This window comes from Erithacus rubecula (genome assembly GCF_903797595.1).
Source record: "Erithacus rubecula genome assembly, chromosome: 13".
NCBI classification, from domain to species: domain Eukaryota; kingdom Metazoa; phylum Chordata; class Aves; order Passeriformes; family Muscicapidae; genus Erithacus; species Erithacus rubecula.
Window position 1 is genome coordinate 5,739,647 of NC_136665.1, and position 12,874 is coordinate 5,752,520.

General features: G+C 42.4%; 2 protein-coding genes across 2 annotated transcripts in view; both read left to right on the top strand.

Moving 5' to 3' along the window:
* Positions 1–5,135, top strand: part of LOC306807598 (store-operated calcium entry regulator STIMATE-like) — a 36,882-nt gene extending 31,747 nt beyond the window's left edge. Inside the window, 2 exon segments of the mRNA XM_079317324.1 lie at positions 173–322; positions 1,176–5,135. Coding sequence (XP_079173450.1) covers positions 173–322; positions 1,176–1,292 — 267 coding nt within the window. The 3' untranslated portion in view covers positions 1,293–5,135.
* Positions 5,136–7,531: 2,396 nt separating this feature from the next.
* On the top strand, positions 7,532–10,987 carry MUSTN1 (musculoskeletal, embryonic nuclear protein 1). The gene is made up of 3 exons (XM_079317331.1): positions 7,532–7,660; positions 10,303–10,423; positions 10,644–10,987. Exons 1-3 carry the CDS (start codon positions 7,652–7,654, stop codon positions 10,748–10,750), a joined length of 237 nt encoding a protein of 78 aa, XP_079173457.1. The 5' UTR covers positions 7,532–7,651; the 3' UTR covers positions 10,751–10,987.
* The last annotated feature ends 1,887 nt before the right edge of the window (positions 10,988–12,874 follow it).

Sequence of the window (12,874 nt, forward strand, 5' to 3'; positions counted from 1 at the left end):
ACTGGGTTCTAGAGCATTCCTGAAAGATGTAATAAGATATGTGACACCATGCCTAGACAAGATTTAGCTTTTGGCCAGTTCAGAATTATTGTCAAGTTCATTTGGTCAGTATTTGGACCTCTCTTCTACTCTGAAGAAAACTGAACTGTCACTCTCCCCTGCTTTATTACAGGCGTTAATGTTCTGGGTAGTAGATAATTTCCTCATGAAGAAAGGGAAGACAAAAGCTAAACTTGAAGAAAAGGAAGCAGGACAAGATTCAAGAAATGGAAGTAAAGTCCGATACAGGAGAGCAGCATCACACGAGGAGTCAGAGTCAGAAGTATGTAGAGTTAATTATTACAATTAATGCAATATCAATCCAGTTCATCCCACCTGATATTGATTTCATTGTAGCACTGTCAACTTAGGTTTGATTTTCTGAGCATATCCCTCTAGCAGTAGCTCCCAGTATTGGCAGTGGAGGATCAGTTAAGAAGTCTCAGTTGTACCACTCTGGCAGGTAATTTCCTTCCAGGTGTGTGGGAAGACACAATAATATGTAAATACTGCAGGTGGGCTGTGCTGCAAGTGAAAAAAAATCTCACAGGGAATACAAAACTAATAGACAATTCTAATTCAAAGAGAGGTTAATAGCTTAAAATGAGAGGAAGCTGGTGGAGGCAACTGACCTGATTTTTGAGAATTATTTACATAGTTGCCTTAGCAAACCATTATTCTAAATTACATTAAGTGAGCAGGTTTTAGTTCATTGAAAGATGGTTGGTTTCTTTGAAGGTTTAGCTTTAGTAAGTTAATGTAACTTTTCTGTGTGATAAACAGTGGGATTTATATGGGGTTTGCCAGGTAATGTGACTGCCTTGTTACCAATGTGGATCAAGACCTTAAATATTCTCTCCAGCTTCCTCTGCTGTTCTGGCCTCACTCTTTGGTTTCAGAGTCAGTGGCTGTAGTGAAATTAATATGCACCCATCCTTCTTCAAAACTTCCTGGAGGTTTCCCATAGGATGTGCAATGATTGATAGTGTGGCAGTAAATCCTAAATGTGTTCTGTAAGCTCTTTCCTGAGCAAATAACAAGATGCTTTGCAAGCATAAAAAAAGTAGAAGTTTAAAAGTAGGAAGGAGAAGGAGTGTGAGTGCTCCATGTTCTGAGAAGCTGTAATTTGTTTGTAGATCCTCATTTCAGCAGATGATGAGATGGAGGAGTCAGACACTGAGGAGGACCTGCGCAGACTGACCAACCTAAAGCCCATCAAGAAGAAGAAGCATCGCTTTGGTCTGCCCGTATGACACATTCCTTGGCCTGTGCACTTGCAGGTTTCATGGCAAAAACTTCTGTCAGTGGGGTTTAATGTTGCAATTGCATCTCCCTTTTCATACAAACTGACTTAGAAGCAAGGTCTACCAACGGAAGGCAAGGCACCTGGAAGGCTTCCAGTTCAGTTGCACTACAAACACACTGACCAATTATGCAAGAATGTCTCCTCATCATGTGTGGAAAATGGATGAGTCACTAAGGATTCGTGTGGGAGGTGTCAGAAGATCAGAGAGAACAGACACAGAATCTTTCACTTTCAGTTACTGATGGGACAGTATAAAGAGTTCTCTAAAAGGCATCAGAGTTGACTAAGCTAAAGGAGTGTGTTTTATTACTAAAACTGGCTTTTGCAGCATAATTCCTAAAGCAGAATAGTTTATGGTTACAAGCTGTAACTTAACATTATTTTTTTAAGTACAAATGTTTACTTGCTACCGGGTACCTATGGAACTAATAGGTGGAACAAAGATTTTTTTCCAAGTCTTCTCAAATCTATCTGACTATTTTATATTTAAGTTATATTTTCATACAGTTGTATTTAAAGATTCTCTTTATCAGAGAAAGGGGTACAGTTCCCTTTTTTGTGCAGAACAGGTCAAAAGATTTGTAGTGAAAATCTTATTTATCCTTGTCTCCTGATTTAAGACAAAGGGATTGCAAAGGGAAAAGCTCTCTGTCACTGCTGAAGTCACCAAATATCACTAAAAAATGCAGTCCTATGTGTGTTTTTGACCACATAATTTGAAAATACCTTTTTCAGTAGGAGGTGGCGTTTGCATATTTGACAAAGGTGCACTTTAGTCTATAACAAAAATCCATTGTGATAAGTTATTTGTGAAATGAGTATCTATGGATGACTCTAATTATTTCTGTTTCTGCAAGTCTCTTGTGCATACCTCTCAAATGACCCAAAAGAGATGGAACATTTCTGATCCTTTTCCTATTTTAGGGCCTGCGGTACAGGACTGTGATCTGATTAAAGCAGTTGTGCTACAGTATTGCAAATACAATTCTGTCCCTTGATTTTTGTTGGAAAAGCAGTCTTTTACTTAATGTGCTTAACAGCAACAACAAAATTTCTCCTATTTAATTTCCATAAAGTCTCATTATCCTTCAGTAGTAAAAGAACAACCCCAAGGGGTACAGTGCAGTTGTTACCACAGCATTTTTGGGATCTTCAGTGTCTCTTCTGATAATTGAGAGCACGTGGTGATCTGAAACCTAGCAGACATGTTTTCAGTGGCATCCTTTTGCTTTGTGTATTTTCTAAAAGATTCTTTCTGACAGCTTTCCTTGCTTAGCTAAACCTTGTGCAGGACAAGGCAATGTGTCAAAGAGGTGACAACAGACCTTAAATGCAAATCTGTTATAGTATCTGGACACCAGAAAAATTCCAAGCCTTAAACCAGTTTCATTGGAAAACTGCTCAGAACTTTTTAAGATTTTTTACATTTTTTTATAGATTTACTAGGTCTTAATGTGATTTATTATCCAGACCACTTAACTGGGCCTTAGTAAATACTGAACTGTGCGCTCCTTACTATTCCAGCATCCCTTTTCCCAGGGGCTCCCAAAGAGGCATGATGCCCTGGCACCTCAGGGTGTCCAGCCAGCTCAAAGGGACATTTACCAAACCTGAGGTTTTAGTTGAGCCACTGACCTTTGTTACTGTGCACTGAAATGTAAGAACTGCAAAAAGTTACAGTACCAGTGTCTCCTTTAGACTAAATCTAGAACTAATGAGAGTGGAAGCTTACCTGAGCTGTTTTGACATGGGGGATGGGGAAATGTCCCTAATCAGTGTTGCCTCTGGTTTAGGGGGTTTGGGGTTTTTTTATTGATTGAGTGACTCACATCTTCTCTTGACTGTTGACCACTGGGTGGGTGCAGATCTCCAAAAGCACAGTACTTCAAGGAATTCATCAACAGAATATTCTCCTACAGCTCACTTTCCCAAAGGGATTTGAGAGCTAGGCTTGTGGCTCTTGTCACAATCATCAGCATTTATTTCTTTTAGCATAGGATTTGTTCTATTTCAGACAGTGACCATGTGCTGTGTCCCAGTGCAGGGCCATGGGCTGTCCTTGCCAGCTGAGGTAACTGAGCAGCGCACACAAATTTAACTGTTCAGGCTTGCATCTTATCTTCCTTTTCCTTCCTCCAGTTACTTCAATTATCAAAATTATTCTAGTTTCATGTTTAGTCTGTGAAGTGTCAGTATAAAATTATGGCCTTAATCATGTAAAAATATTTGTTTTGAGCAGACCTCAAGCTTATTGACCAAGTACAAAACAGTATAAAGTGCTACAGAGCAGTTTCTTGTTGGTTATAGCAAAGGCTCTGAATGCCTAATTTTTCATGTCTTAAGTGCTTAAATGTCACTTGATGTGAGATCTGGATATGTCTAGTAAGATGATGTAGTAAAGCACTATGATCCAAAGACACAGAAGTATTTTGAATACCACAATAGTAATAGGAGGAGCAACCTTCAGAGGGGAAAAAATTACATTCTCTACTAAATCAATAATTTGATTCAGAATTTTAGCTAAATAACAAAATTTGGCTGTTTTTTCTATACATTCTTTGCTGTCATTGTGAAAGAGATGGAAAATGTAAAACTGGCAGTTTTCCTCTCTGTAAGATAAAAATTGGAATTCTTGCAATAATTATGAGTAGGATAAGTTCTTTTGTCTGACAGGCTTGCATGTGTGAGAAGGGAGTGAGTGCTTAGTGCTTCACTATGTCTTACCACTTGTTAAAATGTATTGGCCTGAAATGGACTTTTTGATAAAGAGTTGATCCAGTAGTGATACTGCAACATCACGTTTGCATTACCCTGCAGTTGTCACTTAGATTTCTGCCTGGCAAATGTGCTTCAGGACAACTCATAGCAAAGGTCTAATTCAGGCTGTGCTTAGAAAGTAGGATTTATTTAATGAAAATAAGCTATGTAGTGAATGCCAAAGTAAGAGAAAGGGATTATAACTTAGAGAACAGACACAGAAATATTGGTGGAGATGGAATTTACCACGAGTGGTCAATGCATTAACTGTTCCTAGTATCTGACCTGTGACACATCTGCATAAACTTAAAACACTGGTGTTGTCTAATATGTGGTTTCCAAGTTCTGGCTTCAATATGTTCAGGTCCCCTTGTCTTACTTTAAGTAGATGAATGCTGTCTGTTAATGTTGCTAACTAAACTGTACTATAGCTTTTCTTCAGGGAAAACTCAGAAACTGAGTTGCAAATTAGAGCAATGCAAAGTGATCCCCTCGGGCAGGTGTCTGCTCCGATCCCTGCCGAGCCTGGGTGGGGGGACTGGGCTCTCCTGCTCTGCTCAGAGCTGAGCATCACAAGGAATCTCTGCCACTGTGCTTGACTAACTAGTGTTTGCAACTTTGCTGTGCTTTTTACAGGAGAAACCAGTAGTGAAAGCAAATAAATTCAGCCACACCAAGTCAGAGTACATCTACAGCATAGGCGTGCAAACTTTTTTAGGTGAAGTTTCCAGTTCAATTACTGAAAATGACTACTATGGTTTTACAAAGTAAAACTGCAGTATCTTTAAAAAAGGGACTCTTTTGTAGATGTTTTCGTCTTGTGTAGGTATCCGTCTCCAACTGAATGTGGGGTTTGTTTGTAAGTAAATTCAGAGTATAGCCAATGTGAGCAAAACCAACAGCTGTATTCTGCTGCCCTCTGTTTGGACCATATTGTTTAATCAGTGGTGTTACCTTAAACTTTTAAGGGTATCTGATGTAATTACATTGTATAATGGTTTACAATAAAGTTTTGACTTATTACAGATTTGTACACTTGTTTTATACTTGTTCTGTTTCAAAGTGCCTGTGTTTCAGTGTTTATGGTGTGCTCTTGTGGGAAGCAAGTTCTGTTTGAGTTTAACTTCAGCTCTAATTGCATGCACTATTGTGTTGATTTTAACTTCAGTGAATTCATTTTGCCTTAGTGGAAAGGCCCCTTTGATCAGGAAAAGTCACTGTTCTTAAGTTGCAAATTTTGTTTACAAGTTTAAGAATCCTTGCTGGCTCCTCTCAGATTCATTCCCTGGGAAAGGTTTTTTCAGGATTGGAGCTGCACAGGATGGACCCAATCCTGCCTCTGTAACTCCTCTGTAACATTTCCCTATTATTTTCATACTTTCCACCTACCACATCCAAGTAGCCCCATACCCACTGCACCTTACAGGGAATTCAGAGTATAATCTTCACTCTACCAAGTGTCAGTCCCCTGAGAGGTTGTTAGCACTTTCCTGGAGGGGAAGCCAAATCTTCCCTGAGGTTTGGAGACCACAGTGTCAGCCATGAGTACATTCACTCAATTCTCTGTGGTCATTGCTATATTTTAGTTGGAACCATTCCTCCACCAAAGGAGTTTTCCGCAATTCCTACTGCAGTGGAAGATTAAAATTTATATTTTTAATAGCCACTGTTGGATAAATGAGCCATCTTATTCCATTGTCATTCATGTCCCATTTAACAAATTTCAAGGACCTCAACCAGGTGAACAGGATTTCTACTCTAAAATATAAGTAACTGTAGATTCAGGATGGGTTCTTTGTGAGGAAAAATAGCCCATAATCTCTGCAGGAATATTATTGTGCCCCTTGTGTAATGCTTGTTAGGAAATGTAATTGAAGAGAACAGAACTCCCTAGGCTGTGGGGATGTTCTAGAAACCTCAGGATGTGCTACCTGCCCCAAATGGCAAGCAAGGTTTGAGTGGTTTGATTTTGTTTGTATAGATTAAATTGCTGTGAAAGCACAAGTCTGTTGCTTTTGAGTGAGGAATATGGAGTACCAATTAACTGAAACAATTTGGAAAGCTGAAGGGAAAATAATAGTTCAGTGTCTTGAATTCTAAATATTTGCCTTAAACACACAGAATGTTATTTTCCTGTCATAATAGATAGTCAGGATAGCAATGCTTGTGGGACTGTGGAAAAACATCTTAGAGAACTGTTACTTTGTACAATAGAAAAAAAAAATCTCTTTATTCAGAAGTCAGTGTTTTATTCTTCTGTTTTGTTGGCCTACTAAGGGCAATGGGTTTAAAATAGAAAATCAGCCTAAGGAATAGCTAAGGACGTAACATCCAAAGTGTTTCTTAGCCTACAAAGAATTCCCCCAATAAAGGAGAAGATCTCGGGCCTGGAAAGATTTCAGCTTAAAGGCAGTTTGGGCACTGGGAGGCCTGGGGCGTAGTTTGCTGCTGACAGATCCCTCAAAACAAATTTTTTGTGACCTCTTGTCCTTCTCTGTACCCTAAAAGCACTGGCAGAGCCTGAGGAGAGGCCACAGCAGATTTCTACCACTACAACAGTTGATCTCTAGTGGAAGGTGTTTGGAGATCTGCCATTCCTGTCCTTCTCACATTAACCAGCCTGTCTGGAGTCTTGGTTCTTTGTAGGTGTTGAGTGCAGTCACAGAAGCTGATTTTTTTTTCATGATGTGAAGATTTAATGTAAAAAAAACAAAAGGGAAACAATCTCCCAGTCAAACCTCTCCCAGTAATGAAAAATAGAATTCATGCTCAGAGATGGCAGGGTTTTACTTAATTAAAAAGTTGTTTAGAGAACAAGTAGTAAAAGTTCTGGGGAAGGTTTTACTGATGCTGGCAAGTGCAGTGGGGAACACTGTGTTTATCCATGTCTGAGTAAACTGTTCTGTACAGACGTGGCTGAAATGGTTAAACTTGCTCATAGTGCTGGAAGTAGAAAGTGATTTTGCTCTCTCAGTTGTGTAAGAGCCAGCGCTGGAACATGATCAGAGATAGTGCTGTTAGGGTAAAACCATGACCTACTTTATTAACTCTCTAAAAGAGTCCCGATACTTTCCTGTTCAAGATCTCTGTGTAAAAGTGATTCAGGGCACAATAATGCTTTGGACATTAGGTTTATCTCATCTTTAGAGAGCACATATTTTGTTATGCTGGAAAAGCAATGCCCACTCTTTTTTTTCCCCCGAGAGGGCTCGGAGTCAATTTTGTGTCCATAACACCATTTTGTCTTTTAAAGCTATAAACAGAGCCCCGGCGGGCTCCCCGGGCAGCGTCCCAGCAGGGAGCCGCTTCCCCGCGCCCTGCCGCAGCTGCCGGCCCCCGTCAGCCCGGCCCGAGTCATGGCCAGGAATAACTCCGGCAACAGCAGCCCGCTCAGCCTGAATCATCCCGCGCTGCCCGGAACACGACCCAGCCCGTGACTTCACTCGGATGCTCTATATAAGCCCGGGAAAACAACAGGCGCTCACGGGCTGGATTTAATCAAAGTCGGGGACGACCTGGGAGGGATTTCAGCGAGGGAGCACCGCAGTTATGTCACAGGTACGGGGACATCTGTGCGCTGCCTGCCCTCGGAGAGCGCCTGGTTTGGATGCTTTGCTTAGAAAAGCCGGTTAGCGAGTTCCTCTGGTTAACCAGGGAATTCAGTTTTTCTGCTCTGTGACTCGTGTGATTAAAATATTTTGACAAGTGCATTCTTAGGATGGGTTATTTGGTGAAGTAGGAAAGCAGCTGCTCTCTACATGGTTAATTCATTTAGCTTTAAAATGCTCTGGTTTACCTTAAAAATTTTTATTTGTGAAGAAAGAGAAAAATCCTTTCTTCTGCTCTGCTTTGTGATGTTTCACAGAAGGAGGAATCCCTGCTTTCCAATACACTTTCTCAGACAGTGATTCTGAAATTCTGTTTTGAAAAGCGGTGGCTATGCTGACATGTCTCTGTGTAAAGCTTAGTGTACTAACATGCAGGAGAAAAGAGTGTGACTGAAAATTATAACTGTTAGGATAAGATATTTGAGACTGAAATTTTCTATAAAATGAACACTCATAATCATTTTACAGCTAATGGTTTGTCTTGAATGCATTCCCCAATAATCAGTGTTTCAAAGTGCTCTTGAAATGACCTCAGAAATGGTGAGGTTTCAGGTAAATGTTAAATTTGTAACACAAGCTGCATGTGCCTGGCTCTCCTCAGTCTGAGAGTTTTACAGGATTGGTGGGATGGAGAGTGGGAGAGCACAGTTCTTCAGCCACAGAGAGTAATTCAGTTCAGCTGATTTTCTTGACTCCAGAGAAAATGGGACTAAAAACCCAGTTGTAGATCTTGTAAAGTAGCATTTTTTGGCTTGTGACAGGAGGAGATAAAGCACAGGCTGCATGCCTGTGCCAGCTAGGAATGGCTCCTGGCAAACCCAGCTCACAAATCCTGGCAGCAATTAGCAGTGGTGGGGCTGTGACAGTGGCAGCTGCTGGCCAGGGCTCACCGCAACCTCTCTGTGCACCAGCTCTGCTCTTCAGCTGGGGCCAACTAATCCACAGCAACTGTCCTGCTGGAAAATCCTCTGTGATCAAAGAATGAGATGGTTTATTTTTAAATAACTGGGAGACATTCAAGAGCTCTGCTCAGCCTGTGCTGTATCTCTGTGCCACCTTTCCTTACCCTGTCCCCAGGAATTCCCTTGTCCTGGTGGGAAGAAGCCTCACAGTTCCTGTCTGTTGCCAATAATGGATGAAGGAGCTTTGCAGATTTCACATTTCTCTAAATAAAGCAAAGGGCTTTTTCCCTTCCTGGGTTGGTTGCCTGTGGATGGTGCCATGGGCATGAGGGACTGTTCCCATCACATGCCAGTTGTCATTTCAGGACAGGTGACTCCCTGGCTGTGGGGATATTTGGTTCAGCAGCTGGACAGCCATGCATGAACTGTTTTGAAGGGTTTGCTGCCATCCTTTCCCCTCGCGTGCTTTGGTTACTCATCGGTGTTTTCCCCCGAGATCTCGTAAATGTTTTGTTTTCCACAACACATGCAAGTGGGATTGGCAGTGAGCTATTCTGAGTGTTCCCAGGAATTTGCAGCAGGCAGAAAACATGCTGAAGGCTCCAGTGGAGCCAGCCCACCGTCCATGCAGGCTCTGTCTCTGCAAGCTCCACATGTGTTTTTAGCCTCACAGGCAGTGCCTGGAAATGCCTGAGTGGGCTCCACCACTGCCAGAACCCACATATCAGAAGCCCTGTGTATGTAGCAATGGTCAGAGGAGTTTCTTACTGATCTTTCAGTGTGTAAATCTATTAGAGTTGGAGTACAGGGGTGTTCTGTTCCTCTTAATCATATCCCTGTGCCCCTGAGGGCTACCTGGTGGGACACTGAAAATCTGCCCATGAAATAATAAACTGACAGGGCAATGCTTATGGTGCTGGCTGCTGCAGAGTGAGGTTTTGTCTGACTGTGGAGTGCTAATTTAAAGATCTGGGTAGGCTGATATGAAGCAATGTTATCCCTATTTCCTTGTAGTGGGATAAACTGTGAACAGATTAGTACTTGGCTGTTGCAGTGCACCACCTGATGATGCATCTGTTTCTGTATTAGGTTTCCTTCTCCTTCTTTGGGTTCCAAGTCAAGGGCTTCAGATATGTTCAGTTGGGAGCCCTGTTGAGTCCTCAGATGCTTTTGTTTCTTAAATTTAAGATTATTAACTATGGGTCAAGTGTTTATTTCAACTTAAGGCAAGTCCAGATGTGGAATCTCTCTGACCAGTTTCCCAAAGAAGTAGTGAGTAGACTGAGGCACAAGCCCAATGAAGTAATAAAGCAGTACTTACAAAATAAGCAGACAGGGCTGGACAGTGTAGAGAGTTTAGTGCTGGCCAAACACTGGTGTACCCACTATAAATTATTTACTCATTTTCTGCTATGGAATACAGATTAGGAGGAGGAGGGCAAAACAGACACAAAACTTTAAAGGGTAAAAAAAGAAAAGGATGAGCCGTTTTAGCATAAAACAAAGGATTCTGGGAAGGGCAGTGAAATTGTGATTTTGGGAAGATCTGAAGTAGCTGAGTATGTAATCTTCAAACTGAAATAGATGAAATATTGTGTTAGCAACTCTGTATGTTTTAGCCTTTGGGTGGAGGCATCTTTGTGCCCTGTGCTTTGAACACAAAATATTGATGTGTGGGTCTGTTTCTTAGCCAGCCCCTGTGAAAAAGAAGCGTCCTCCAGTGAAGGAAGAAGACCTTAAAGGAGCCAGAGGAAACCTTACCAAAAACCAGGAAATTAAATCCAAAACCTACCAAGTGATGAGGCAGTGTGGTAAGTCCCCTTGATTGGAAGCAATTAAGCAAAGTAAAACATTGACTTAATTGCCCTTTCCAAGTGAAAGGGTCACCTCTGGAACAGCAACCTGCTGTTCATCTGATAGACAAGTGAAGTATTTATCAAATGTGTATATATGTATTTCAGCAGCATTAGTTTTACTGACTAGTTCTGGGTGATATTTCACTGACTGTCTCTCCTGGTTTTCTTCTCCAAGAACAAATGGGCTCCGCAGCACCTTCTGTATTCAGCCGGGCTCGGACAGGGGGTGAAACAGTCTTTGAGAAGCCGAAGGATGAGCCAGCCAAGAGCGTCTTTGGCTGACAGTGGAGCTGGACATTTCTCACCCAAATCAATGCTGTAATATTTTTCAAAATTTCTGTTCCTTACACTACAGTCACTGTAGACTCAAGTAGCTAATTTCCACTGTAAGTCCTTAAGTAGGAAATATACTCATGTCAAAAAGTAAAATTTCCATGTTCATTGTTATTACATGCTTTCTTTCTATGTATTGGACAATGTTTGCTATAATTGTTTAATAAAAAAAGGTTGTTGGACTCATCTTGGCGCACTGTGGTGACTCATTTCAGTTTGGGCTCAGATGAATTCCGTGGACACTTTGGCACTACAGGCAATGATTGTGTCTGTCAAATGCAAGAAAAAAACCCTGATGACACAGTCTCGGTGTCAGTGCAATTTCTTCAAACCAGGAGGGAGTTGAGGAGGAGTTGATCAGTGGGGCAGCTCAGAAACCTGGAGATTTCACCTGGATTTGTGTTGCCTACAGTGGCACCTTGGCAAGGGCCCTCAGGGTGGTGGCATGGCACAGGGTGGTGGCTCTCCCCTCATGGCTCTCCCCTCACGTCTCTCTCGTCATGGTTCTCCGCTCATGGTTCTCCCCTCACGTCTCTCCCCTCACATCTCTCCCCTCGTGGCTCTCCCCTCATGTCTCTCCCCTCATGTCTCTCCCCTCACATCTCTCCCCTCGTGGCTCTCCCCTCATATCTCTCCCCTCACGTCTCTCCCCTCATGTCTCTCCCCTCACGTCTCTCCCCTCACATCTCTCCCCTCACGTCTCTCCCCTCATGGCTCTCCCCTCACGTCTCTCTCGTCATGGTTCTCCGCTCATGGTTCTCCCCTCACGTCTCTCCCCTCACATCTCTCCCCTCGTGGCTCTCCCCTCATGTCTCTCCCCTCATGTCTCTCCCCTCACATCTCTCCCCTCGTGGCTCTCCCCTCATATCTCTCCCCTCACGTCTCTCCCCTCATGTCTCTCCCCTCACGTCTCTCCCCTCACATCTCTCCCCTCACGTCTCTCCCCTCATGGCTCTCCCCTCATGTCTCTCCCCTCACGTCTCTCCCCTCATGTCTCTCCCCTCATGTCTCTCCCCTCATGTCTCTCCCCTCATGGCTCTCCCCTCATGGCTCTCCCCTCACAGTTCCAGCTCACAGTTCTCCCTCATGTTTTCCCCCTCACAGTTCCCCCTCACAGTTTCTCCCTTTCACAATTTCCTCCCTATGAAGAACAAAATTCCCAGATGCAAGTTTTTCCCTACAGCTTGTCTACCAGTTGTTGTTGATGTTTGTGCTGATGTGTGTCTATCCAGTTGACCATAATTGTTGATGTTTTTGTTGACTATTTGTTGTTAACGTTTTACATCTTTGTTAATACTCTTAGCTGTTTGTCCCTGCCATGTTTCCCACACACCCTGTGTCTCTGCAGCACATCTTGGGATGGTAAGGCAGATGCCACCTTTGTTAAAGAAATTACTTTTATTTTACACAGGTTGGACCTGATTAAGAGGTAAAAATGATGCCAAAGTTCTCTGTGCCATGTAATGTGTCGTATTTGGCTTTTGTGTCCCAAACACTTGACAGACAAAATGTGACAATGCCCACACAGATCCCAGAGAAGCTGTGGAGAGGAGCTCACAGAAGGTAGCAGCAATCCTTTGGCTTTAAGGGGAAAGCTTCCTTAAAGATATTGCTGGTGCATTGCCTTGCCCTGTATTTTCCTCTTTAAAAGATTATTTGCAGCCCAGACCCCATGTCCTCACTTTAGTGGGCACAATTCCTCCATAGAGCATGTGTTGAGAAGTTGGAAGAAGGTTGTTCAATAGTTATAGAAATGGTGATGAGGGACAAGTGGGGCAAAATGTTGTTTTTGCTTTCTTCATTGCAGTACAAGGGTTTGCAGGTGGGTAGCAGAACAGGGGAATGCTGTATTTCAGACCCTCCTTTGGATATGTTGGTGCTGATTTAATAAAGCACAGAAACCTCTGTGTCCCACACAGATTCTACAGGGAAGCCATGTAAGGTATCTGCCAGAAAACTGGGATTTGGCAAACAGCTCTATTTCCAGGATGTTGTCAAGTTTAATAACTTGTGCTGCTTCCAAGTGTGACAATAAAGATTGGGAATCTTTTTTGGTCTTCCAGTCTTTTAATG

What these genes read in the sequence shown, in the direction of transcription:
- MUSTN1 (XM_079317331.1), top strand. An exon ending in CCAAGTGATGAGGCAGTGTG is followed by an intron (nt 10,424 to 10,643) that starts GTAAGTCCCCTT and finishes TTCTTCTCCAAG; the next exon opens with AACAAATGGGCTCCGCAGCA.